Source organism: Micropterus dolomieu, linkage group LG23, assembly GCF_021292245.1.
Source record: "Micropterus dolomieu isolate WLL.071019.BEF.003 ecotype Adirondacks linkage group LG23, ASM2129224v1, whole genome shotgun sequence".
In the NCBI taxonomy this organism is placed as follows: domain Eukaryota; kingdom Metazoa; phylum Chordata; class Actinopteri; order Centrarchiformes; family Centrarchidae; genus Micropterus; species Micropterus dolomieu.
Window position 1 is genome coordinate 16,816,487 of NC_060172.1, and position 26,148 is coordinate 16,842,634.

At 40.9% G+C, this 26,148-nt stretch overlaps 1 protein-coding gene across 7 annotated transcripts in view; it reads left to right on the plus strand.

Moving 5' to 3' along the window:
• Nucleotides 1-20: 20 nt before the first annotated feature.
• Nucleotides 21-26,148, plus strand: part of rbm27 (RNA binding motif protein 27) — a 29,777-nt gene continuing 3,649 nt past the window's right edge. For 2 of the 7 annotated variants that reach the window (XM_046038949.1, XM_046038952.1), the window contains exons 1-20: nt 21-228; nt 1,451-1,569; nt 5,327-5,454; nt 5,751-5,830; nt 6,610-6,815; nt 7,299-7,628; nt 8,208-8,435; nt 9,824-10,009; nt 10,825-10,971; nt 11,202-11,355; nt 12,249-12,402; nt 15,337-15,570; nt 15,682-15,816; nt 18,001-18,126; nt 18,326-18,400; nt 18,503-18,679; nt 19,086-19,190; nt 25,207-25,401; nt 25,534-25,617; nt 25,781-25,900. In XM_046038949.1, the coding sequence (XP_045894905.1) occupies nt 170-228; nt 1,451-1,569; nt 5,327-5,454; nt 5,751-5,830; nt 6,610-6,815; nt 7,299-7,628; nt 8,208-8,435; nt 9,824-10,009; nt 10,825-10,971; nt 11,202-11,355; nt 12,249-12,402; nt 15,337-15,570; nt 15,682-15,816; nt 18,001-18,126; nt 18,326-18,400; nt 18,503-18,679; nt 19,086-19,190; nt 25,207-25,401; nt 25,534-25,617; nt 25,781-25,900 (3,042 nt within the window). In that variant the 5' untranslated portion in view covers nt 21-169. The remainder of the gene's footprint in view (nt 229-1,450; nt 1,570-5,326; nt 5,455-5,750; nt 5,831-6,609; nt 6,816-7,298; nt 7,629-8,207; nt 8,436-9,823; nt 10,010-10,824; nt 10,972-11,201; nt 11,356-12,248; nt 12,403-15,336; nt 15,571-15,681; nt 15,817-18,000; nt 18,127-18,325; nt 18,401-18,502; nt 18,680-19,085; nt 19,191-25,206; nt 25,402-25,533; nt 25,618-25,780; nt 25,901-26,148) is intronic. The other 5 variants (XM_046038953.1, XM_046038954.1, XM_046038955.1 and 2 more) reach the window with 4 other exon arrangements.

Below are 26,148 nucleotides of genomic sequence, written 5' to 3' on the forward strand. Positions count from 1 at the left end.
GACCTTCGTTACGACAACTGAACTTGTGTTGCCATGCCGTAAAACACTTCGCCCGACCTGCCAGTGAAGAGAGACATACGGCCTTAAAGCTTATAAATTTATAGACGATGAAAGTAGGGTTATCAAAACGCACTTTCATTTTATAGACAGTATTATAGTCTTTCTCACGATGATCATAGAGAATGTTGAAGCCTTGAAGTCGTGGCTGGCAAAACTCCTGGAGCCGATGTGAGTGTTGAATTGAAATGACATTTAGCTTGCATGCTACGTAGCTACGTTAGCTAGCTAGCCAGCCAGTGGGTTAGCAAGGCATCAATGGTGGGCTTGCTAGAAGCTGATGGCAAATTCTTGCACGAGTTAGCTAACCACCATTGCCGCTAGCTGGCTTTTTGTAGCAAAGCGAGGCAACAGGACTTTGCATTAACTAACGCTAAAGAAATTGAAATAGTGCATGGTGTAGTAGTTTCGTTTATCGCACAGTTATTTTAGGGTAGTTAGGCGAGTTAGTTAGTTGGCCGACAATACTGTGACTTTAGCACAAGGCATAAAGCTGCAAGAGATAGCCTAACTTACTGCTAACGATACTTGTGATTCAAATAGTTAACGTTTAATCTGTTGGACCACATCCAGCGGGACGTTACTGAGTTATAAATATGTTTTATAAATAAATAAGAATAGTTTGCTTTTTGGGTAACCATAGTTACACACACTCTTTTACTCTTTCTCCCTCTCTGTCTAATGTAAAATCGTAAAATTAGCATGCTTTGTAATTACAAGAGGACACAGATGCTACCAACGCTCATAAATACATTTAACAGTGATTAAAGAGGATTTGACATGTAGTGGAGTACACACAGGTACTGTTTAGATGATGCACTAACAGTCACCTAAGTTACTGTTTCACAATATAAATTTAAAGCTAGGGTTCTGTCCGGGAGAACAGTTTTGCTTCACGCGTAAACTTGTTGAATTTTGATGAGGTAGCTTTGTTAACTGTCCAAAAAGAGTTTTCACTGTTCTCCTCAGGCTTTGTGTGTTTGTAATGTAATTCCTATGGCCCACCACTTGCTTTTTTTAAAATTTAATATATTCAAGAATGATTTCATTTGTTTTAAAAGTTTGGAAGCTATTCTCTGAAGTGTTTGTTGTAATGTTCTGCCTTGCAGTCATTGTTACAGGTCTCGCTTGCTACTGACTATGTTTAGGCTTGTTTTGAAAATGTATGCATGGATAGCTCCCACCACACCATTGACACACTGTAAATTGCAGTTGGTCTAATTATGCATTTGAATTCAGGTTTCTCTCTCAGTTTTACCTCTCTGTTTCTTCTCCACTTTTTCAGGTAGTAAGTAGTTTGGTAAAAGCTTCATTGCATTTTCCTTTTGCATTGGATTGTTAAAGTAACATATTGCGTAGCTGAAACTGAGAATACATATATTTTAACCTGCAGATGTGATGCTGACCCCTCTGCATTAGCCAACTACGTGGTGGCTCTTGTGAAAAAGGACAAACCGGAGAAAGAGCTGAAAGCACTTTGTGCTGATCAGCTTGATGTCTTCCTGCAAAAAGGTATGAAGTCCACCTGCACAAAGCTACTCTGCTAGTATGAGTCAGCGCAACCTGCAGTTTTGATATTGAACCTAGCTCTTGCAGGTCAAGAAAGTTGTGCTGAAGGGTTTCCTCCAGCAGAGATATCCCCAAGAGGGTCCAACTGCAAACCTCCTCTGTCAGGACACCTCCACTGTCAGGACAGGAAATACACGCAAAAACTACAAAATAAAAGCGTGTGATTTACAGGAAACTCATTCAAAGTTTAATCGCGTAGACATAGGGGGAGGGTTTTTGTCATTGATTTATATTTAATTATTTAGTCAACATTGTAACGGGAAACTAGCAGGCTAATTCCTTAAATATAGCATATTGATTTCAACCTGTTCTACTTAGCTTTTAACATGCCAATGTAGCAACAAAGCCCACTCTATATCGCTTCAATCATTCAACTAGTAACAGCATCTTTTTTTACAGGCACTATTTATTTATTCTGTCAAAATATGATGTTAACTCCATCCATACAGCTAGCCACATCCATTCACAGAAAAACATCGTTGTTTAATTTTTTAAGAGTGTAACTTAGCCTCTCTTCCAGTCATCTTAAAAGAAACACACACACACCTCATTCATAATTTACCTTTGAAGAGTAATATACTATGGCATTTTACTGCAATCAGCTGAATTTAGTAGGAAAAACGGACAACTGTGGAAACTGGACTACAATTTGAGCTTCGTGGGAGTCTGTAGTATAACGGACGTTACCGGCAGAGTTTAATAAATAAATAATAGAAGCCTGGACAGAGACTTCATTGCTCATTACGTGGTCAACACATTCTCTCACACACAGCAGCCCACTACTTGCCCCAGATGTGTGTGATACTGCAACAAAGTTCAAGTTTTAAAAGCCTGAAACAAACCAACAAAGACTACTGCTCAAGGAGAGACCACGAAATCCACACTTTATGGTATTAATCATGTCGTAATGACATTCATGCGGTGTGCACCATAGTTCGTTTGGCAAACGTGTTTGTGTTTATCTTATTAATATATTGTACATTTGTCATTAAAAATAATGGTTATTGTTAAACGCTAACGCTAGCCACCGTAGAACAACAAATAACCCAATTTACACACGCGTAACATTCTGTAATTTAGATGTACAATATTGTCAGTGGTAGTTATTGATGGCGAACATATACCAAGAGCAATGCATTCAGACTTTACTCAATGTTTTTCATAATGCTAACCAGTTACCTACCGCTGTCGCGATGTGTAGAGTAGCGAAACAACCGAGAATGCATCACGTTACTCCCTGTGGGGACGTAAAAAACTGACTGGCCTGACAGTGGAGGTCTGCAGTTGGACGCCTCTTGAGATATCCATCATTCAACAACAAAACAATAGAGGCTTTGCATTTATGTCCCAAATCCTCTTGGAATTACAGTTGGTGGCGTTAAGTCAGTCAGTTAAGTGATTGTTTGCAAATAGTGGCAAATTTACGGGGATCGGGTTAGACAAAGAGCTTCATGTAAACAAAGCAAAATAGAGATTATTTAATAGAAGATGGTTCATTCAGAAAAAATTAGTGATGAATAAGGCATATTGGCTTTCACCTGTAGGTAACTGATAACTACCAAGGGGTAGTCATAGTAAGCTGGTTTATTTTCATTTTCGATTAATCTGTCTCTATTTTCTTTCTTATTAGTTGTTTAGTCCTATAAAATTTCAATCAGTGATTTCCAAAACTCAAGCTGACGTAATCCAATATCTTGTGTGTTTTTCCACAACCCAAAGATATTCAGATTACTGTCAAAGAGGAAACAGAAAATATTTGCATTTTTTGCGGTTTAGTCTATCAAAATTAGGGATGAAACGATTAACGGTTTAATGATAAACCATGGTAAAAGTCCAGATGGTTATTATTACCGTACACATTTTGTACGATAATCGGGTTTGGTTTCCGTGCTATTATAAACTCACGGCAAATACTGTCCAGCATCAACCAAAGTTAGCAACAGTCTCCCAGAAACAGGCGCGCATGCACAATATGCAACATGGGTTTGTTTGGGTCAATGACAGCACAGCCGAACTCTGAAGTCTGGTCATGTTTTAGTTTTAATGAGAGTGCTGATGGAAACTTGATTGAAGAAAATGACCTTAGAGTGAACGCAGGTTGAGTTAACTTTTAGCTTTGGTTTGTTTGTCTGACTTGCTAACAGCTTGTAAACTGAAGCTCTCAGTGCTCTTGTAAAAACACTACACGTTGTTCTGCTGCTGTGTGCGGTAAGTGTCTGCAGACTATTCATTCACTGCACATGATAACACGTTGCGCAGTTTAGTCAACCAACTAACATATCTGGTTCATTTTAAATCCAACAGCTATCAAATTAGTTGTAAAAGTGTCAGAACAGAAGAAATGCTACAGACTGCTCTTTATTTATGTCAGTTGTTGGGCTCATTGCACTTGTTGAAATGTATGAAACATTTTAATCTTTTTCGGTGCATTTTTACAATACCGTGATAATACTGATAACGGTGACCATTTTTGTCACTATAATTGTGAAATGAAATTTTCAACCGTTTCATCCCTAATCAAAATAGTTGCCGATTAATTTAATAGTTGATAACTAATTGATTATTGTTGCAGCTTTTTGCATTCTTCAAGCGCACATCATGTTAATGCAGCATCAGATTTATGAGTGGTGAGATAGCCAAAATGCACAGAAATGAATAGTGCCTTGGTAAATTTCTTCCAGATCAGTTATACATTCAGATGTGCTATCTGCTTTACATTACACTATTGCCATCTATCATGTGTGGATCCCCAATATGACCACCAGAGGGTGTATTACATCACTTCAAGGATTTTACTCTCTGTCTCTAGCCTGCATGACATGAAGCATCAACTCATTTAGCTCGAGTGAAGTTGTGCTTCCTTGAAAATTCCTGAAATGATTTAATCATTTGACTCTTGAAATGTACAGTATAATGAAAGAAGAACAATTTCTTTTGTTCATAGGGGGTTTGATTGGGTTGCTGATGAGTACATATGTTTCAGCAATTGCTTTATCACATGTTTTCCTAGTTTTTAAAACTACTGTTTGATTCTGTGTCCTTGCAACAACACCTTAGTTTGCTAATTGAAGTTGATATTATAAGCTTTCAAGCTGAGGTGTGTTATGTTGGAGAAACTTGGAGAAGACATCTAGATTTTGAAAGCAAAAAAAGTCCCTCCAAAACCACTACCCAAAAACAATTTTCATGCACAATAAGTGCATTTAAACACATGTAACAAAAATGCTTCTGAAATAAATTGCCTACCCTAGCGTTGACCATTTATGCACAAAAGCACAGCTCAAGTCCACAAAATAAGTTACTATGTCCAAAGCTTGTCAGAATTTATGTATAACAGTCCATGTTCTTGGTTATATTATACTTAAAGATTGCAGTCAAATAAATGGTTCAAATTACCTCCTTCAATTACTTTGTAGCTTGCATTATCTCCCTTTTTTATTGTGTTTTGTTAAGCAGCTTTCACCTTTTTTCATCTTTGTGCTCTTTCTGTCTTGGTTATTCATTTGGGGTTTATTAAGCTTTGGATATATTTAGCACATCTGGGAGCAGAGCAATATTTTAATGTAGTGTGATTCAGGAGGAATGTACATTTCATGCCCGCGGGCCAGTTTGCTCTTTTGAGGGGGAGACTGTGCAAAATTGCACATTATTCAAAAGTCATTCAAGACGAGATTCCTTTTTATTCCTTTTATCATTGCAGAGACAACAGGATTTGTCGATAAACTTTTTGAATGTCTGACAACCAAGAACTACCTGGGGAATCCTGCCGCCAAGGAGGCCCCTAAAGAGGAGGTCAAACCACCTGCAGTGAAATCTGATGTTGTGGAGGTAAGAAGAATTAGTAAGAAATGTATTTACTACATTCGGACGGTCAGTCTCGTCGCATATTAAAGCGTCTCTATAGTGCTTTTGTAGATGAGTAGATAGAGCGTAACACAAAAGACATAGCTCTGTGTCTGTAGGGGGTTTTGGATAAAAGAATTTGAGAAACATCCCATTGTGTATTATAGGACACACTGTTTAGATATCTTGACTCAAAATGGTTCTCTCCAGACTGAAAAGAATCTTTGTTTTTCTAAAAAAAAGAGATTAAGTCAAGTTAACTTCTTTTTTTTTCCCTCAAGGCTGAAACTCCAGAGGAGGAGAGAGAAAACAGGCGGAGGAGAAGTCCTCTGAGAAACCGTTCTGACTTCAACGAGTCCAGGTATGGCTGTGGCTTCAGGGATGTGTTTCATCTCACGTTAATGACCGAGCATACGCAGAAACTTTTCTGACATGTGACACATATAGCACCTTAATCCAAGTCTCATGCTAACATTTTCAGTACAAAGGGCATTTATTTCTTATTGCTGATAAAACACCCATCATTTTGCATTGTATTGTGTATGGACCTCAACATGTGGATATAATTGCATGGTTAGTTTGAAATCCCCTGAGTCCTGCTTTTAACTTGATGAAGGCCCAGGTGTCCAGAAGCCTGTCCCCTGTCTATAACTCAACTAGTGAATAACAGATACGACATTGCGCTAACCGTTGTCAAAACAACAGTAGTTGTTTAATGTGCCACCACTTGCTCTTGCTTTATGACTTACTCTTATGTCTTTATTACAGCTGGTAAAAGGTTATGCCCCAAGAAATGCTGTAATAATTTTAATGTAGAAGAGAGAGAGAAAAGTATTAATGTTTCATTAACAACAAGCAACAGTGCTTTGGAGCAGATCTTGTTACTAAAATACGATCGAATATTCTTATGAAATAAAAGATAATAATGACTTGTTGTAGTACAGTTAAATTAAAGTCACTAGAATTGATGATGACTCAGGGTGTATATTAATAGTTACAGATAAAAATATTTGATATAGTCAGACCCACAGTTTATGATTTGATCCAGCTCTCTCACAAATGTCTGTTGGACTCATATATTTAAAACAGGCATAAAGATAGTAATTCAAATATATTCCCTCTATCTCATGAACCACACAGAAGCCGCGATGACAGGAGGCGAGATGAGCGCAAGCGCCGTGACTTCGACAGGCACTTGAAAAGCGTCAGCGACTCCCACCGTGAATGGGAGCGCCACGAGCGTCGCAGGGGCAGCCCCCGCGGGAGGAGCTACAGCCGGAGCCGCAGCCGGAGCAGGAGTGGCAGCCGAGGAAAGAGCAGGGACAGGGAGCACAGAGGAGGCAGAGGTTAGAAAGTCCCCCCACCCCAACCACACACACACACACACACACAAGCAATAACACCAGCCACAGGGGACTGGACCCAGGAGTGCAGAAGTTCCTGGAGCTCCTGTCAGCGCAGTCGAACAGTGCATTAGCGATGCATAAGTGCTGCTGGAGACGCCGTGATTGTGATGTGCACAGAGGTGCTTGAGATTCTAAAGAAGAGACTTAGAAGAAGTATTATTTTCTGTTGGATTGTTGTTCAGTATTGCTGGGAGTTGTTACCGATAAGGAATAATGTGGACAGCTTTGCAGTCACATCAGTGGGGATTCAACAACACAGGCTGGAATTGGGCATTTTACCCGCAAGGTTAATCTATGTCTCTAAGTGTTTTTCAGGATGAGAGAAGTATCTGTTTTTAAACTTTACAATTCTGCTATGGTCCACTACTCGAGTGCAATGCTTATTTGTGCTGAAATACCTCTATCTGTGCTTGTCTGTAACAGACTTCAAGTCAAAGTTTGAGTTGGAAAGGAAGGACACGGACTGCTACAACTCTTCCACCACATCTGGCTCCCAGCAGCAGCAGCAGCAGCAGCAGCAGCAGCACCCACCGCCTCTCCTGCCCCTTCCCACACCTCCGCACCCCTTTTCTTCTTCATCGTCTGCTGGAGTCTCAGGAGCTGGAGGCGTTCCCATAGCAACAGCGGCTCACCTGCCTGATAGCACTACAGACAGCTGGTCTGGCTACTATGGCACCCAGAGGCAAGATGGCGTCGCCAAGCCGTTCATCAACAAGGTCGCTTCACTGAAGCAGCGTTGCAGGGATTACGACGGTAGGAGCTGAACAAAATCATTTTTCCCTCCTTTCCTTTGATTCCTGCTTTCTCTCAGTAGTTGTTGTTGGGGGTTTTTTTGTTTTTATGAAACAATTCTTCCTCCATCTCAGAGCCTATCAATTGTTGAGCCTTTGTATCCTGGCACACGGTCATTGTAAAGTTTGCTCTGTCTATTGGGGAAACTCTACCATTACCTTCCCATGAGGGTTACTGATTGCCTTGTTTAGTCTCCTCACTAATCACTACTGTTTAGCACTCCCTCTCTTCTTCAGAGACACACAAGACATACACAGACACGTACTTACTCCCTGTCCCTGAAGCACACTGCAGCACGCTGCTATCTGTCACAGTGCTCAAACATAGCCACGAGGGACCCAGTTCCTTAATGAGACTGGGGGGTAAATACATGTACTGTATGTTTTAGCTGCTTTGAACTTCCCCTTGAACAATCTTTCATCCTGTTTTATTTATTCTCATTGCGCTTTCAGTTCTTTTCCTTTTTAGTCCTATATCAGTGAATGCATTCCAGGAGCCTGACTTTTTGATGTCTTTTTTTTTTTTTACACCCTCACGCAGAAAAAGGATTTTGCGTCCGTGGTGACCTTTGCCCGTTCGACCATGGCAACGACCCTCTCATCGTTGATGATGTCAATCTACCGAACATGATCCCGTTCCCGCCCCCGCCCGTTATGCCCCCTGTCGGCCTGCCCATGCCCCCAATCACTGAGCCACCACCTCCCCTAAGGATGCCTTCCATGCCACCCTATGGCCAGCCACCACCACCGGGCGTCTTCCCCATGGCTGGTAAGTAATATTTAATGTGTGTCTGGTGCATAAAGGCCGCTTCTAGAAATAACATTCAATTTGAGTAGTATATTTCCACTGGCATGTGCAATTGTGAAAGCAACTGGTGACCTCTGATTTCCACAAACCACTGCTACTAGTTATTCTCCTCTTAAGCACTTGTTTGCACCACAAGACACATATTTCCTCTATCTCTGGTAATTTGCTCTATTTAATTTATTCAATTTCTCAAAGTAGATATATTTAGTTATAAATGCAAAAGTACATTTCCTGTCACTTAATAGTAATCGCTAAGTGATTCCTATTTTTAAACCTTCCGTTATCAGTTAAGTCAAACATTGTGATTATATGTAGTGTACTATGTTTTAACTGCTGTGAGGGTTACACAGTTCAAGTCTTCGAGTGTAGCTTCTGTCTCTATAGCTGATTCAGAGTCCTCTGACAGCCACTTTTTCTATATACAGGGGTAATTTCACTACCTCAGTTGTTTTTGTCACCGTTATTTCTTTCTTTCTTGTATGTAGCCGTTTTTATACTAGAAACGAAGCTTTGCTCTATACAGCATTCATCAGCATAATTTGTAGAGACTACATCATGTGTAAAAAGGCTGAGGCTGTTTGTCTTTTTACAGAGCAATATACATTCAAACCTCTTGATTATCACTATTTTGTGCAATTTGAAACATGCTCACTAAGCATGATGGAGAGGAAAAAGCAGGTAAATTTAGTGCACGGCAGAAAAACTGTATGGAGCGAAATAGTGGTGTTAACCTCCATAGAACATTTGGTTTTCAATATATTTCTCAGAGATGGACAGTGTAAGCATCTGTGTTTTGAGGTTGGTTGATGTCTGGGACGTCCGCATACACAGGAAATGGAAAAAAAGAACAGATTATATTTTCCTTGGTTCTCTTTTGTGTATCTTATATTTGAACGAGGGATTACCAGTGATGGCTTCAGTGAAAATTCCTAAATTCTGTATTTACATACTGATAATACTAATTGATGGAACATTTTTAAGAGACCCTTGGTTTGTTCTTGCCGCATGAACACGAGTTAATGAGCAAACCGATATTTTGCTCCAGTAAACTGGAAACCTGATGATGATTGAAACACTGCAGTTTATTTGTGGCTTCTTCTGCCCATTACTTTGATTATCCTGGTTCTTGAAATTAAGTTCCTACTATAGGTTTCTCTTTTATGATTTGCTCTAATTCAGATGCAACATATAAAGTTGAAGCATTGCATTGCAACAGTTGTTATCATTTCCTACCATCTTCACTGTCATATTAAAGCAACCTGTGTGGCATTTTAGTCATTCAGACCACAGACTCACTGTCATACATGCAATATACCTGAGACATTAGCTTGGGCTTGTGTCTCCCTCAGGACCCCCACTCATAGCCACCAGTGGGATTGATACCCCCAACCACCAATCGGCAATCACTTCTTCTCCTCCTATCGGACCGCCCGGTGTGGGGCTGCCACCTACTCTTCTTCCTCCTCCTCCTCCTCCACCTCCTCCCTCCTCGTCTTCATCTGTGTCTCTTCGTCCCCAATATGTCCAGTCTGAATGTAAGCAGCGATGCTTTTCCTATTCAGATTGGGACTGTGTGTCTAGAAGTGACGTTGCTGCTGTTCTTAATTAGATTTTTCCTTTTGTTGAGAATTTAATGCTCAGAGTTTTCTTGTTAAGTTGAACTAGAATGAAGAAGCTAGTGAGAGTAAAGTTGCTTTTTTTTGTGGACTTTTAAGTACCCTTTGTTTCTGTCATTTTAAATTGGTATGTGTGTGACATGCATATGTATTTCTCCAGGCTGCAGTAACATCTGTTGACCAGAGGGTGACACTGTTTAATCTAGGAGACAAAGTAGCTATGAGCAGTAACTCTGCTACATCTTGTTGTGTTGAGTGCTTTTCCCATGATTCAGCTCATGAATTATTCTAGTTATACTGAAAAGCTAAGCCTTAGTTCAAATGGAGTGGGTCTATTTTTGAGTTAATTATATCTCAGGTTTTTGACCTTAATTCAGGTCAGATAGGCAAAACCACAACTGTCATGAAAGGTCCCATTTTGTTAGATTTTGTCAGTAAACTGTGGCTGTCTTCTAGCATTCATCTACTTTGTCATCTTGTGATTTATTTTTTTTGTGTGTTAGTTTAGTTGTACTTAATTTTACTTCTCTATTACTTCTCAGAGCTGTGTACTAGATAAGTCACTGAATGCCAAGCAGCACTTAGTTATTTATGAAGGACTGCTTGGTTTCACTGTGTAATTTTGTTTTATCTACTGTTTATTTTTTGTATTTAGGTTAGTTTTTAACATTTTTATGACTGTATGTTTCAAGCCAGCGTGTGTGTGTGTGTGTGTGTTTATTTTTACCCATTAGATAACTATGATCCAGAAGGCTATAACCCAGAATCCCCAGGCCTGACTGCAGCAGGCCGTAACCCGTACCGTCAGTTCATTCCCCGGGTGCAGACCCAGCGCTCCAACCTTATTGGCCTCACCTCCAGCGAAGGACAAGGCTCCAGAGGTAGCAAGTATTGGCCTTCTTAGTACTCACACTCTGTGCCAAATTAATCCTGGTCAATGGGCACTGCTGGAGTGATGTCATTTGACTGAAAATTATGAATGCTTGTATAATTAAAAGCAGAATATTAATGCAAACCCTAATTTCTCACAGACTGATATGTGGCGATACGCAAAAATTCCTAGTGTTTATTAATGTTTCTCTTTGTTTTTGTCTGTGTGTGCGTCTTCCAGCTGCCAACATAGTGATCCAGACAGAGCCTGCCACTGCAGCCAGCACACCTGGAAGTAACATGTCCCGTTTCAACACAGAGCAGGACAACAGGAAGAGAACCATGGGACCCAGTACAGCTGAGGGACCGGCAGCTAAAAAACCTTGGATGGAGAAGTAAGGATTCAAAGACAGGCACATTTGAAAAGTGTCAACCACACATACGATTTCGAAATTTGAACGGGAGAAAAAACTTTACTATTAGGAACATTTTTAAGCTTGGATTGCATATAATCAGGGTCATGTGCAAGGATCCCATCACTCAAACCCACATAGATAAAATTGTACTTTCCCAACAAAAGATGATGTGTCGTTGCTTGACATGGCAATAAAGCACTGCAAGTGGACATCCACTTGACAAATATCTTCACGGCAAAAACCAGGCTTAAAAACATTTTTTTCACATACAGGAGCAGTAACTGATTATTTTATTTGAGCTTTAAAATATGCACCACTGCCTTTAATCCTCTGGATATGTTATCAATGACTTAATGGCATCGAGACCTCAGAGTGATCATAGACACTGTATGCCTTCACTGAACAGGTCCTTGTTTTGTGAAGACATTTGAAGTAAGTAAGTAGCTGGCCAGGTGAAATTTGATCAAACAAATTGTTACCTCCCCCTATTTCCCGTTACTGCTAAGGGAGCCTTTTTTCAAGCCAAGGTGAGTCATCGGTCAGGAGCCTATCTTTTGTCCCAGTTGTAGGAAGCAGGTGCACACAGACATCCACATGCAAAGGCTTTACTTGTAATCCATCATGAGTGTCAAGCAGGTTGAAATGTGGTCTTTATTTTCAAGTACAGCTGTTATATGGATTATAGGGATTTCAGTTTGAAGGCAGAAACATGAACTTCAGGTCATCAGTCTGGATTCCATTTCATTCCCCATCATTTTACCCAAAATGTCGATTTAGCATGTCTGTTATTTGTCTGTCCATTCATTTCTCTTTTTAAAACAAATTATGTGGTAAGCTTAAGATGCCAACATCACTGTCTTCCTCCATTTTAGGCCAGGCTTTAACAACCAACATAAGAGCAGTTTTCCCAAGAGGTATCACTATGTGAACACCAAGTTGGAGGTGCGCAAGATCCCACGTGAGCTCAACAACATCACAAAGCTCAATGAGCACTTCAGCAAGTTTGGAACCATCGTCAATATCCAGGTAAAATGCATAAAGTGCTGCTGTCCACTAAGCAAACATGTAAAGGGCTACCATTTTCATTGCTAAAGGGATCATTTTGACAAGAGCAGGCAAGACTAGAAGTAGTATAAGTATTGTATCTGTGAGAATCTGAGAGCTTTGATTTGCCAATGAAGACATGCAGTGCAGGATTCATACGAGTTGCAGGGACGTCACATTCACATTTATGGCTCACATAGGCCTTTACAGTCTCTTGACTTAAAAATGACTAGCAGGCCTATGATCCAGGTAGAATGTCACAGAGTACATTAAGTCTTCCACAGATCACACGGTTGGTGGTAGGATGGGACGATATGGCCAAAAATGGTAACGCAATAAAAAAAAAGTCATATCAGTCGATCAATAATTATCAAGATAAATGTCAAATCATTATTCTTTCAAGTTTAAAGGATGCTTTTTGCTCTTGAGTAACAGTTGAAGAAACCAGAGAGGTAATTGTAGTTTTAAACTATCCTTTATGGTCAGAACTAGGGTTGTGTATCGATACGATACCAATATCAAAACCAGTACCCTTAAAGTGATACCGATACCAATAGAGTACTTCATTCAATACCTTGAGTAAAATGACACCTGTTTAAGCCATTGTAGTTGATTGGTAGCCTATTATTATTTGTATTGTTAGGGACAAGCAAGGTTATCTATTTTAGGTTTTTTTTTTTTTTTTTTTTTTCCTTCTTTTAAATAACTGTTACATCAAAGCATTGGGAAATTGTATCAGATCAGTCCTCATCCTAATTAGGTCATCCTCAGGGATAGTATTATATGTGGAAAGACTACAGCTTTTTTTTATATTTGAATGAAAGAGGAGGAGTGAAATAGTCTAGTGACCAAATAAGTTGTGGGAAACGAATTTAAGGTAATTTTTGATACGTTTGTTGAAAGTAAACAATAGAAAATTTTCTTGTTAAAGCCCCCCACCAGCCAGTTTTAACTGCCGTTTTTGGTTAACGTTCTTTCTCAAAAAGAGAATGGGGGTGTGGTTAATAGTCGGACGTAATACATTACCATGACAACCAAATACTGACCGGCTAGAGTGTTCACTAACCATATGCTGTGTTAACATCACTACACTGTAAAGTTTAGTACACTTTACTGTCTGGCAGGAGTAGCTATTACTTACCCATGATAGAAACTAATGTGCGAGTATCAGCTGTTATCAATCATACAGTCGATGGTCTTGTCACGCACTGCACATGATAACTCCCACTATGTGTTATGGTGCGCTTATTTAACCAAGGGGGTGTGGTGGGTGCCTCCGCCAATGCATTGGTAAAATGGCAGTATGATGCATGTTGCGACACATTTTCTGTCATCTGTCCTCCAACACCGCATGCACAGATGCCATAATGAAAATGAACAGCACACTAAACCAAGAGGAGGAAACTAAAAAAATTTAATGAAGACCCTCTGTTAGCTAACTTTCTGCTATTACTATGCTAGCTAACTACAACTTAGCTAACAAGCCAACAATCAGACACAGAGAGACATACCTACTGTAAGTTCTAAGTAAATTACATGATAAATTGGCTAGCTCACAACGATGTTTACCGGTTTGATGCTCTGACTCTGCAAGACAGTTTTTTAACAAGCCATGCGGAATTACTATAGTCATACGTCACAACCCCGTTTTAACAACTAAGCAACTTTTGCAGCGTTGAGCACAAAATTAAGCTATTTCTCAAAAAATATTTGGCCAACTATGTGGGTAATCAACATTGTAAGGAAATGATTCTATGAAATATCATAGAAATGTCAAAATACACTGAAGGGGGGCTTTAACTTTTGATCAATATATCGGCAAGTACTTTTTCCTTTATTGGTGAGTCGCAAACCTCTAAAAACAACAGTCACAAGTAAAACGAGTAACAAGTCTGTTTAAATTAAGTCACTAAACTACACTAAAGAGTCTAAAGAAGGTCAAACCAACTACATCTGAAGCAGCTGCAGCTGGAGGCTTTGAGTAAAATCAGCTGATCGCTACTGCGCCACAAAAGCGTTTTGTTGATGGGATGAGACGCGGTGACCGATCAGTGACAAGTGATGTGTGGGTGTGTGTGTGTGTGTGTATATAGCAAATAAAAATGTACAGAGAAGTGTTAAATGATACCAGAAGATGAAATCAACGGAAAGCCAAGCTTGTGGTGATAAACTTGCAACAGTGACGAACCTGCCCGAGAACTCAACCAAAGGTGAGCGGCTGTTAAAATCATGCATGGAATCGGTGCGTGCAGGTCTTTTTTTATACAGTTTATGGTGCAGACACATGGGAGGTGGGGAAGCGTGCTCTTCTTGTGTTGCTTGCATGTTTGACTGCAAGCAAAACCATTCAAATAGTAATTTTTTGCCGCGATCTGGTTACAAAAAGTATCGAATGAAGTACTGGTTTGACTGGAGACGTTTTGATTCTACTCGATATTGGGCTGTTTCGGTCGATACCATTAAGGTGTCAAGTAGCGATACCCATCCCTAGTCAGAACATGATGAAACACTTGATACCAAACAGTGGATCATTCCACCAGTCTGAGGTAGAACATTCAAAACAAGTAGAATGATAAAATATGTATGAGTAAAATTAAGTAAAATCTTTTTACAGTCCTTTTTTACCTCCAAAAACAAACTTAATAGAAAATTAAGTGCTAATTTGTTGGTGGTTGAAATTAATTATTGAACATTTATCTTTTTATTGCCCAGCCCTAGTTGGCGGTTCAGTTACTACCTCCTCCTGTCTAGATGTCAAAGTGTCACTGGACAAGACGTTGAATTCCATGTTGCTCCTGACTGTTGTGCAGCACCCTGCGTCGTAGCTTGCTGCCAGTGGTGTTTGCGTGAATGGATGATTGCGCTGTATAAATGTAGCCATTTACCATTTACGTAACCTGCATGGTCTCAATTCAGGTGGTGTTTGGCGGAGACCCAGAGGCAGCGTTGATCCAGTACACAAAGAATGAAGAGGCCAGGCGGGCCATATCCAGCACAGAGGCGGTCCTCAACAACCGCTTCATCCGTGTGTACTGGCACCGTGAGCCGGGCACCAACGCCACAGGGCTTCAGCAGCAGGAGCAGAGCTCAGGGAGCCTGGCAGCCGGGTCAGCACCCGGCCAGGCGCCACAGCACGGCAACATGCATAAGGTTTGTGTAAACAACTGAAACATTTAGAAGTCCTTCCACATTCCTCAAAGCCCTGTCTTGTTTGTGAAAACCTTCATCGTATTTACTTTTTTCTCCCTTTTCTTTTATCAGCAGGGGATCAAGCAGCACAATCCAGCCGCCTACGTGTTGAACAATACTCAACCGAAGCACCGCCTGCTAGCAGCGGCTGGGACCACAGCTACAACCAAGCCAGACAGCCTGAACCCAAACACTGAAGCCGTCACTGTACGTTTTAGTCTCTTTGCTTGTGTGTGAGTCAGACGATGCCAGACCTGGGTGAAATAATAAATAGCATTTTCAAGTAAATGATGAACAGCCTTGGAATGCCACACTTTTATAGATGGTGTCAGGCACTTGTGTCTGTGTGGAAAAGTGGATTCAGATGCTCAAATGACACGGCTCTGTGTGGCTGTACTTGTACACACTGGTGCTTTGAGCTAAACGCCAATGTCAGCATGCTCACAGTGTAAGATGCTGATGTTAAGCAACTATAATATTTAGTTAGTTTAGTTTATTAGCATGCTATCTTTTTCTAAATAGCACTTAACTCAAAGTACAGCTGACGCTAATAGGCATTAGTTAGTATTTGGTCATAAACCAAAGTATCAGATAAATCAAAAATTTGACCTAATGATGGCACTAGATGAAAAGTTAAGGGATCGCCAAAGTTATTACAATTCATCTTCAGGGAAACATGAATATATGTTCCAAATTTCATGGTGATCAATTCAATACCCAAATATGCCGAACTCATGGTGGCGCTAGAGGAAAAGTCAGGATCACCAAAGTCATGATGATTAATCCTTTCAGGACCATGAATGTCTGTACACCATTACATGTTACATGCTGTGTTTCCCTTAGAACTTTCTTCAGCAGCGGTGCAGTTGCCTCCATGAGCATGCAACGCCTGCCTGTAGTCGCACGCATGAGAATAGCTTAAAGTGTCCCTAGTTTTATGTAAGCCAAAAGCCTAGCCTAACTTAGGTGCACACATTTTGTGGGGTGCACACACGTCTGGCTGCAAGCAAAACCATACAAATAGTATATTAGCATATAATACTAGTATATTAGAAAAACAAGCTAATCGAGATAAAACAATTATTGTGCTGCATGCTGTTTTGCAATGATACTCGTTTTGTCTTGTTATAAATCCAGTGCACCCTTTCCTTAACAGCGGCACTCCCTGCCCCTCCCTTAAAGCCCAAACACCTTTTGCTGGCTGTTGCATGTTTAGTTCAGCTCAAGTCAACATGAGGGGATTATAACTTTTACAACCTGCTAGTCACCATTATTAGCTTAAGCCTAAAGCATTTTACACTGCAGAAATTATCCTAGCAGCTAGCTGACTTTTCCTCTGCTCAAACTGTTGGTTTAAGTAACTGTATCTCCTGACAGAATACCACAGTTGAAATTCAGCATTATGTAACGTAACCAGTTGTCGTCAACTCGAGTACACCGGACACCTGCTCTGCTCCGCTCCACACACACACACACACACACACACACACACACACACCCTCTGTGGTGGCCCATCTGCCTTTACGAAGCAGTCAACACTGCCTTGCTGTCTTCCTCTTGCGCTCTAGATGCTGTTTAAAGTTAATAATACTGTAAGGAAACAACAGACAATTTTTTTCTTGGTCATGAGAAACTACAGAATTTATTAACTGACACTGACTGTAACCTACATTGTAAATTTAATGCCAGCCTGACAACATACTGCTAACCTTTTCCTCTGCTCGTGCTCTCAAACAAACACTCACTATGTGTACACATTACATACCTGACGTGCAGCGTAAGGTAACCATGTTCCTTAAAGGAGCTACACAACTCTTATAACGGTACCTTTCACATAAATGTCTATTTGAAGAATGAGGAGAGAGAGGAAGCCAACCGTTGAGCATTACCGTGCTTGCACAGTGCGTGTGAAAATCATTAGCCCATTGATATTAATGATAGTGTGAACTTTTGTTGTAGCACACATAATCATCAATGTTCCACCACTGATGATAATATTATCTGGACTGTCAGTGTATCCATGCATTTGGAGAGTCTCTAGACTGAACAGTGTGTGTGGAATATTCATAACAAACCAATATCAGGATCGCCACACTGAGCCCTGCATTGTGGGCTGTTGCAAATGGGCGAACACTGCCACCATGAAACTAGTCTCCTCAGAAACATCTACCCATCCAGTCTCAAACAGCTTAAGAGGATATGCAAGAAAGAATAGGATAAACCTGTGTAATAGGAACACTGGAGAATAAATAATCAATTGATGATAATATATAATCATTTCATGCATCCTGAGATGTTACATTTATGAGCTGTTGACACTTCTTGATTGAGCTGTTTCTACGCTCATTCTGACTACCTAAATTTGTTGCTCTCCCTGTTTGTTGTACTTAGGTGGTGCCCGCACTGACAAACACCCAGAAGGGCTCTTACTCTTCCACAGCCCTCAAGTCATCCTCAAAGAGCCTTGGGAAAACAGGAAAAGCACTAGAAGCACAGGAAGTCCTCAAGAAGAAACAGGCATGTTGCTTAATTTTTTTTTATGCATATTTTGACTGGTACGAGAATAGCAGAGCTGGGATTAACCATTTGTGTCTCTCAGGAGCCACAAGTGCGAAGCAGGCTACCATTGAGAAATGACCACGACAGCATAATAGTGTATTTTCCACCTCCAGTGAAGGCATTTCATTTATTGTATGCATTTTTTTTTTTAATTTAGGAGGCATTAAAACTCCAGCAGGACATGAGAAAGAAGAAGCAAGAGATGTTAAAGACACAGATTGAGTGTCAGAAGGTAAGACTGGCCTCTACACCCCTTCCCTGTCTTTAGTCTCATCTCTACACTCCCTGTCTTTTACACCTTCTTCTCTCTCACTGCTTGCATTTCCTCTTTCAGGCCTTGATAAACCGCCTGGAGAAGAACCGAGGGATGAAACCTGAGGAGAGAGCCAACATCATGAAGACCCTGAAGGAGCTGACGGAGAAGATCGCACAGCTGCAGAACGAAATGCACCCTGCTTCCCAGGTCTCCAGCGCCAAACCCAACCACAGCCAGCACAAGACAAAGACTGATGTAAGGCCCTTTTGGCCGGGAGAGTGATGGAGTGCATCATCTCCTTTACATAGACACAGTCAGTCAGTGCTTCCCTCCATTTGCACAATAGATACTGTTGCATTGTAAACTGTGTGCAGATTTTAACACCTTACAGCTCATGATTAATTTTTTTTTCATTAATTGACCCTGTTAGACAGAGTGCACACACAAGTTTTGTGCAGATTTTAACACCTTACCAGTTCATGACTGAATTTTTGTAAAAGAATTTTCAATAATTGACCCTGTTAGACAGAGGTTGCACAAAAGTTCCGTGCACTGTAGGTCCGTTTATTCATTTGTCAGTCAAAATGTCAGTTCTTGTGTTATAGAACAAAATGTTTTCTCAATAAAAAAAAAAAATGTATCTTACATGATATGTGACCAGGCCCAGAAGGAATTGCTGGATGCTGAGCTGGACTTCCACAAGAAAATGAGCTCTGGAGAGGATACAACAGACCTCAAGAGAAAACTGGGACAGCTACAAGTTGAGGTAATACGCTACAGACACACACAAACACACGTTTGTTCTTCTATCCCCGTGGGGACATCTCATTGACATAATGCATTCCCTAGCCTCTTACCCTACTCCTAACTTAAGTGTAACCTGAACCCTAAAACCAAGTCTTGACCCTCCAAAAAGCAGTCTCTACACAAGAGGACCTCAATTTTTGTCCCCATTGGTTAGTGTGCATTCAGGTTAAAAACATGAAACATGCATATCAACCCATAGTACATAACCATGGACCAACAATCTAAAAAGATAGCGACCACGGCTGCAAACAGTTCTGCAAAGACACACCACATGTAAAAAAACAAAAAACAAAAAAACCCCCACAGATACAACATCATGCATCATCAGCATTTTTTTCTTGAGGGCTGAATTTGAGGATGTGATACCAAGAAGTGCCTTAGAGGAAGTCAGCAGATAAGATAGTCGACGGATATGTCGCACTGCCTGAAGTTACGTGCACATGCAAATCATTTTTACAGATCCTGGATTGAAAGCACAACTGCAAAGGGAGCACACAAACAGTATTTGAGCCCTGTGTATGTGGCTAGTGAAAAGAATTGTTGTGAAAACAATTTTGATCTCAAGAGGGTAATAAATAATACAATTAAAATCAGTGTTCACTTTTTTTTAATTTTATTTCTACAATCAATTGTATGTTATAACTATAGGACATAAGGTGTTAGGAGCGAGTGTGAACAAGGAGTCCCACCCATGTCTGGGTCAGAAAGAAATTGTGAAATATAGAATCTTTACCTGAAGAATGTTACTGCTGTAAGCACTGATGCTAATTGGCATGTCAGTGGATGCTTATCTAATCACACAAAAACTCACTGACACTAATATAATTGTTAAATTATAGATTCAGTGGGAGGGAACTGGTGTTTTAAAACTCTTCAGTATTAGACTGTAATGTAACTCAACTTTACAGTAGGGCTGAACGATAAGCAAAATCGTATTGCAATAAGAGTCACAGTTGTAGGTTAATAGTAATTTTTGTATTTCATTTACACTGAAAAAGTATATGTAATTTATTATATATTTGCTAGGGGTATGTACCAAACAAGCATGTTGCCATTACATCTGGAGAATATGATTTGTAGGCCGTGGCGTCTCTGTAGCACCATCATGCTTCATTTATAATGGTGTGTTGTGACACATTTAACAGACATCAAATAATTGCGGCTCCTGCGATTTGGATATTGGTCTTGGTCATATTGCGATTTTGATGTTTCGATTAATTGTTCAGTCCTACTGTACAGGTCATCATACAGTAGTAGTACTGAGCATTTAGAGATTTGAAACGAGTTTGTACTGTGTAGAAGTGCTGTGGTATAAAGGCTTAGGGAGTAGAGTGGGTTGCCCGTTAATCAGAAGGTCGGCGGTTCAATCTCCGGCTCCTCCCGGCTGCATGTTGAAGTGTCCCCGAAGAGAACCCCGAATTGCTCCTGGTGGCTGTTCCACCAGTGTGTGAATGTGTGTGAAAGGTGAATGCGATGTAGTGTAAAAGCGCTTTGAGTGGTCGAAAAGACTAGAAAGGTGCTATACAGATATGGAGCATTTATATTTACATTTATATCAGTAGACTTTAATGCATTATATAACTAATAACTGTATATTTTATTAATGAGTTAGTCAGTGTGGCTGCAACTAATGATTATTTTCATATTCGACTAATCACGATTATTCTCGTCACCCCCTAACCCTAATTAAACCACTTAACTAATAGAATATCTTTCAAGTGAATTACTGATCTCCAACACACAGCCTAACTAGCTAACGTTACCATTAAGTGAACGAGGTTTACTATTCAGAATGAACACTAGTATCAACGCCAGGGGGAAACCAGGGAAGAAGACAGGATAGGCTCCCCTATAATTCACTGATTTACTATTGCGCTTAACGTGTTTGCTAAGACAACTAATACAGCGTTCTTTTAGCCAGCATCATCCACAAGACCTCAAAACCAAGAATGCAAAGAAGTATGGAGAGGCTGCTCCAGGATAACAGGCTTTATCAATCTGTGTATGATTGAATGTAATTAAGATGAGCTTGAACTTCAACATTAGTGGGTTTTTAGTTTGAAAAACTAGGACAATATTATATAGCTGCAGCTATGTTTGGGTAATTTTATTCAGCCTCTCTTCACTGTTTCAACCTGACCTTTTATTTTCTTTATGAGATACAAGAATTTAGTAAGTTGTGCTGCACTGCGGAGAGCCTCCAGCTGCAGTAACACGTGGATTATGCATAAAATCAAGAGCTCATACTTCATCCAGCCAGAGGGAACCCTGACCGTCCAGTGCGCCGGTTCCACAGCAACACAACCCATACTAGAGTTAACTAGGGAGGGGGAGCGGGGCGCTGGAGCGTACTGGGCGAGGGATAGGAGGTCGCACCCTGGCCGTAGCCTCAAAAAAACCCTTGATTGGGTATTTTCTTAGATCTCTCGGGTAACCAGCTGCTTCAGATCAGCCCAAAACCAACCCAGGAAGCATAGGAACTGAGAAGTGGTCTGTGGTCACCACCTGCAGAACCACTCCTTTATTGGGGGTGTCTTGCTAATTGCCTATAATTTCCACCTGTTGTCTATTCCATTTGCACAACAGCATGTGAAATTGATTGTCAATCAGTGTTGCTTCCTAAGTGAACAGTTTGATTTCACAGGAGTGTGATTGACTTGGAGTTACATTGTGTTGTTTAAGTGTTCCCTTTATTTTATAAATGTTTACAACTTTCAAAATACGTGTTTTCTGAATGGAGTTCGGCTTCACTCGCGCTAGCTGCTGACAAGCGCGAGTGACGCCGGTGACGTTTGGACAATCTCACCGCTGATAGGCTTTCACAACATCGCGTCAAGCGAATTTCTCGCCCAAGTTGAAAAATTTTAACTCGGGCAAACCATCGAATTACGCGACAAACGCCTCATTCGCTCCGCCCGGAGCGAATTCGAAGGAATTTGCGTCTTTGCATTGACTTTGTGTGTAATCAAGCCGCCCAAAACGCTGGATTCGCTTTTGGTGGGAACGCACCTTTACAGCTCATAGCGTGAAGTAACACGGATTTAATGGGAAGCTAGCTCGCTAACTAGCTTACTGAGACGAGTCTTCATCATCCAAAGATCAACAACGTTACGCGCCTCATCTTCAGATGTTCCGGTGTTTCCAGGAAAGCTCAGCTTTGCAGAGCTGCAGTTAACCTTTTTGGCTGACCGAAGAGTGAAGTGCTGCCACACTCAGGAGGTTTTAAGTGGTGAAGGTGTTACTGCAGGCTGAAGTTGTTTTTATTAACTTTACTGTTCACATCACATTAGTCCGTTAAGCGTTACGGCCCGATGACGTCATGAACGACGTCCATTTTTGTGGACTACGTTGATTAGTTTTTGTACCCCTATAATACTGTGAGAGGGATTGGAAAAGGGAACACAAGGTTTTTTTTGAATCGGTAGAGTGACTCGATAGACTCTGCTGTCGATTTGCGCTACGGTAGCATTTTTCGACAAGGCAGCATATATTGTCAGAACACCGGCTGGCACCGCTAACCTTGCGGGCGCTTGTGGAGCTTCTAAATAAAACGCCTTGTACAGACTCCAGATCATATATCAACAATAAACACAGTTAAAACAGACCAAAAAAGAAACAATATAACTATGTAGCTTTCTTAAGTGCACTTCTGAGTCAAATCAACGGCGTAGGTGACTGTGTAGGCTACACATAGGCTACGCGCCTGACGTGCACCTCCTCCAAAATGTAACTACACGTCAAGTCGACGCGGACCCTAAGCTATGTGATTGGTTGGCTGGGTAGCCTCGCAATGCTTCCGAGCCGACCAGATGTACCCCGCGCTTTGAAGTAACATTTACAAGCGGCCAAAACGGCAGCTGTAAGACAGTGAATCAATATATTTGGCTGTCGCAACCTGAGCGAAATGAACATTTTGCTATCAGAATGTGATCCATTCGGTCGGTAACATTTGAAAAGGCTACACCAGCCGCACGTATACAATTTTACCCCCATTTACGTTAGCGGAGAGCTAAACCGGAAGTTAACCTGCTCGGCCTGCAAAAGTCAACACAGTGGACGCTGTAGCGCTACTGCAGACTAGCGTTTGGGGGTGTAATTACAGAATGACGGACACACCTACGCACAAGTATAAATGCATGGCGTAGACCCTACGCTGGAGTATAAATGGGCCTTTAACCACGGTAGAAGCACAAAAATCAAACAGATTACCAAATCAACAAAATCTAAACATGTCAGCAAAGTCGGGCAGACAAAACGCTCTGATTCTGAAATGCTCCTCGTGGGAAATGCAGCCTGAAGTTGACGGAACAAAATGCGGTCACATAGAGTTGTGAAGAAGGTAGTAGAAGCACATAAAGGACAAATTAATAACAAGTAAACATGGGGCAGCCTGCATACTCTGCTGCTGAAAAGCTTCTGAGATGCTTCCAGTGGACTTTGACGCTGTGCAGAGATGAATTTTTATAATCGGCGTCGTCAGTTACGTCAACTAATTGTTGCAGCCCTAGTGTGTAATACTGAGCATTTGAAAGATGCCTATAAAAATCATGCTTTCAGGGATATCTCATTAAACATGCATATTATATTAAAGTGCAGGTATCAATGTGATTGGTACGCAAGTTACAAATGAGCAAAAAGAAGAAGAAAATGGAGGAGGAGGATTATGCAAGGCAATATACCAACACACCACTTTTCTGAATTTAGGTTTACAGTGTTGTTTGTATCAACCCAGATATTATGATATATGTAAAGAATTAGGTTTTTTTTTCCCACATGAGAAGCTTGCCCTGCACTTGGCTGCCTCCACTGCTGTTAGTCAGTTTGGACTTGGGCTACTTCTCCTGTCCGCTCTAACCTAGCAACTAGGGGTGGGAATCACCAGAGGCCCCACGATACGATATTATCACGATACTTACAGCGATTTTTAAAATATTGTGATAAATTGCAATTTATAACCTTTTTTCCAACTTTAAATTGTGTCCCCAAAGGAAAACTCTTTTTCTATTGGACTGAAAAAGCAACTTATTTTATTATTATAGTACCAAAAATGCGATTCTATGCTGTGTTTTTTTGTTTGTTTTTTTTTTTTTTTTTTCTTTTTTTCCCACCCCTACTAGCAGCGCACACAAACGCAGAAAAGGTCAGCTGGGTCATAAGATCAGCCTTACAAGAACATGGCTTTTGTTAGCAACACCCTGCCTTGCATGTTTTTTCCCCCTCTACCCCTGTGGGTCCTAAATTAGCTAGCTGTTAAAAATGCATATCCCCCCCACCCCTAAACCATCCAAACCCAACACTCCTTCTGCACATTAAGCTTTAGCCACTTAAGCAAGCCCAGAGGAACGGCCACTAACGAAGCCAAATCAGACACAGGTCCTACACTGATGGAGCTCCCATCTCATTAAAGTTTGAGCCGCTGTTCCTTGTAAGAAAATCGCGGGATGACAATTAGAGGGAGAAGTGAGGGAGGGACAAATGGAAGAGAGTGGTTGTGAGGCTGTGGAGTGGTTAGAAAGCAAGTCACTTTTAAAAATGGAGTAGTGCCAGCTAATGGTAAAGGGCAGCGAGTGACAGAGGAGACCAGAGTCAAGCATGTAGAGAATGTTTAAGCGCTACGAAAATATGTGAAACTTTGCCTATGCAGTACGGGTTTTTATTGTGATTTTCTGTTATCTTCTTTATAGTATAAATTAAATTCTGATTATATAGTTGTGCTAGATCATCTGTTTGTTTTGGTAGACACAGGAAAAACATACACTGTAGTTTCCCAGTTTGTTTAGACATTCTAAAGTACAGCAGCGCAGCATCAGGGAGCACAGTCTGTTTTAAGTTTTACACATCTGTTCCTAATGATTTTTTTAACACAGCCAGGTGGCGCCCATATATTCTTGCCTGTGTGTATTTGGGGGACAGAAAAAACAGCAGCCAGTCAGTTGTTTTTGTAACATTTAACCTCACAATCTGACCTCCTTTAGGCGACGCGGTTAGGTCTGATCCGTCCTCAAGCGGGTCGAGGTCGGGGCCGAGGGAAGATGGCGCTGGAGCTCGGTTCGATGCATGTGGGCCGCGGCAGGGGCCGAAGCCGCATGGTGGTTGACCACAGACCCAGAGCACTGGCTATTTTGGGGGTCACTCAGGAGGAGAAGGAAGAGCTAATGCCGCACTTTGTGGTGAGGACTGTTCCCTTTTTGTTTTATTTAAAGATTCAGTAGTTAGACTGAGAATTGAATTGGTTATTGGACAATTGCACTGAAAGTCATCGTTTCTTGTGTTTTTTTGTTTGTTTGTTTTTTTAATCATAGAAATTTGGTGAGATCGAGGACGTCCGTGACCAAGATGCCAACAGTGTTGTCATGACCTTTAAGACACGAAATGAGGCAGAGAATGTAAGTCGCATGACTCTAAATGACACCAGTCTGTCTCTGCCTTATTCTTGGTCTCGGTCTATCTTCTGTCCTCATGTTTTGGGGTTTTTTTTGTTTTTGTTTTACTAGTACAAAATCAGCAAAAGCTGTAAGTGCAACACTTGTCCTGTTTTTTGTTTTCTAGGCAGCTAATCAGGGAGCTAAGTTTAAAGGTCGTGTTCTGCAGATTTCCTGGTACAAGCCCAAGACGCCTTCTGTTACAACGGAGCCAGAGGAGGAAGAGGCTAAAGATGAGGACAACACGGTATTACACATTTCGCACAAACCTTAATGTGAAACAAGGTTTCTCATATTATCATCAGGAACATAAAGCCACTCAAAAACTAGGAAAGGCAGTCCACGTATATTACAACTTGACATTCTAAGTGGGGAAACTTCTCTGTGTTTTAGTTACATTCACGGATTTTACTTGTACATTTGATTCCAGTGCTTCTAAATTTTTCACCACAGATCCCAATAGAGAATCAGGGCAAGCCTCTCAGTACTAAGAGC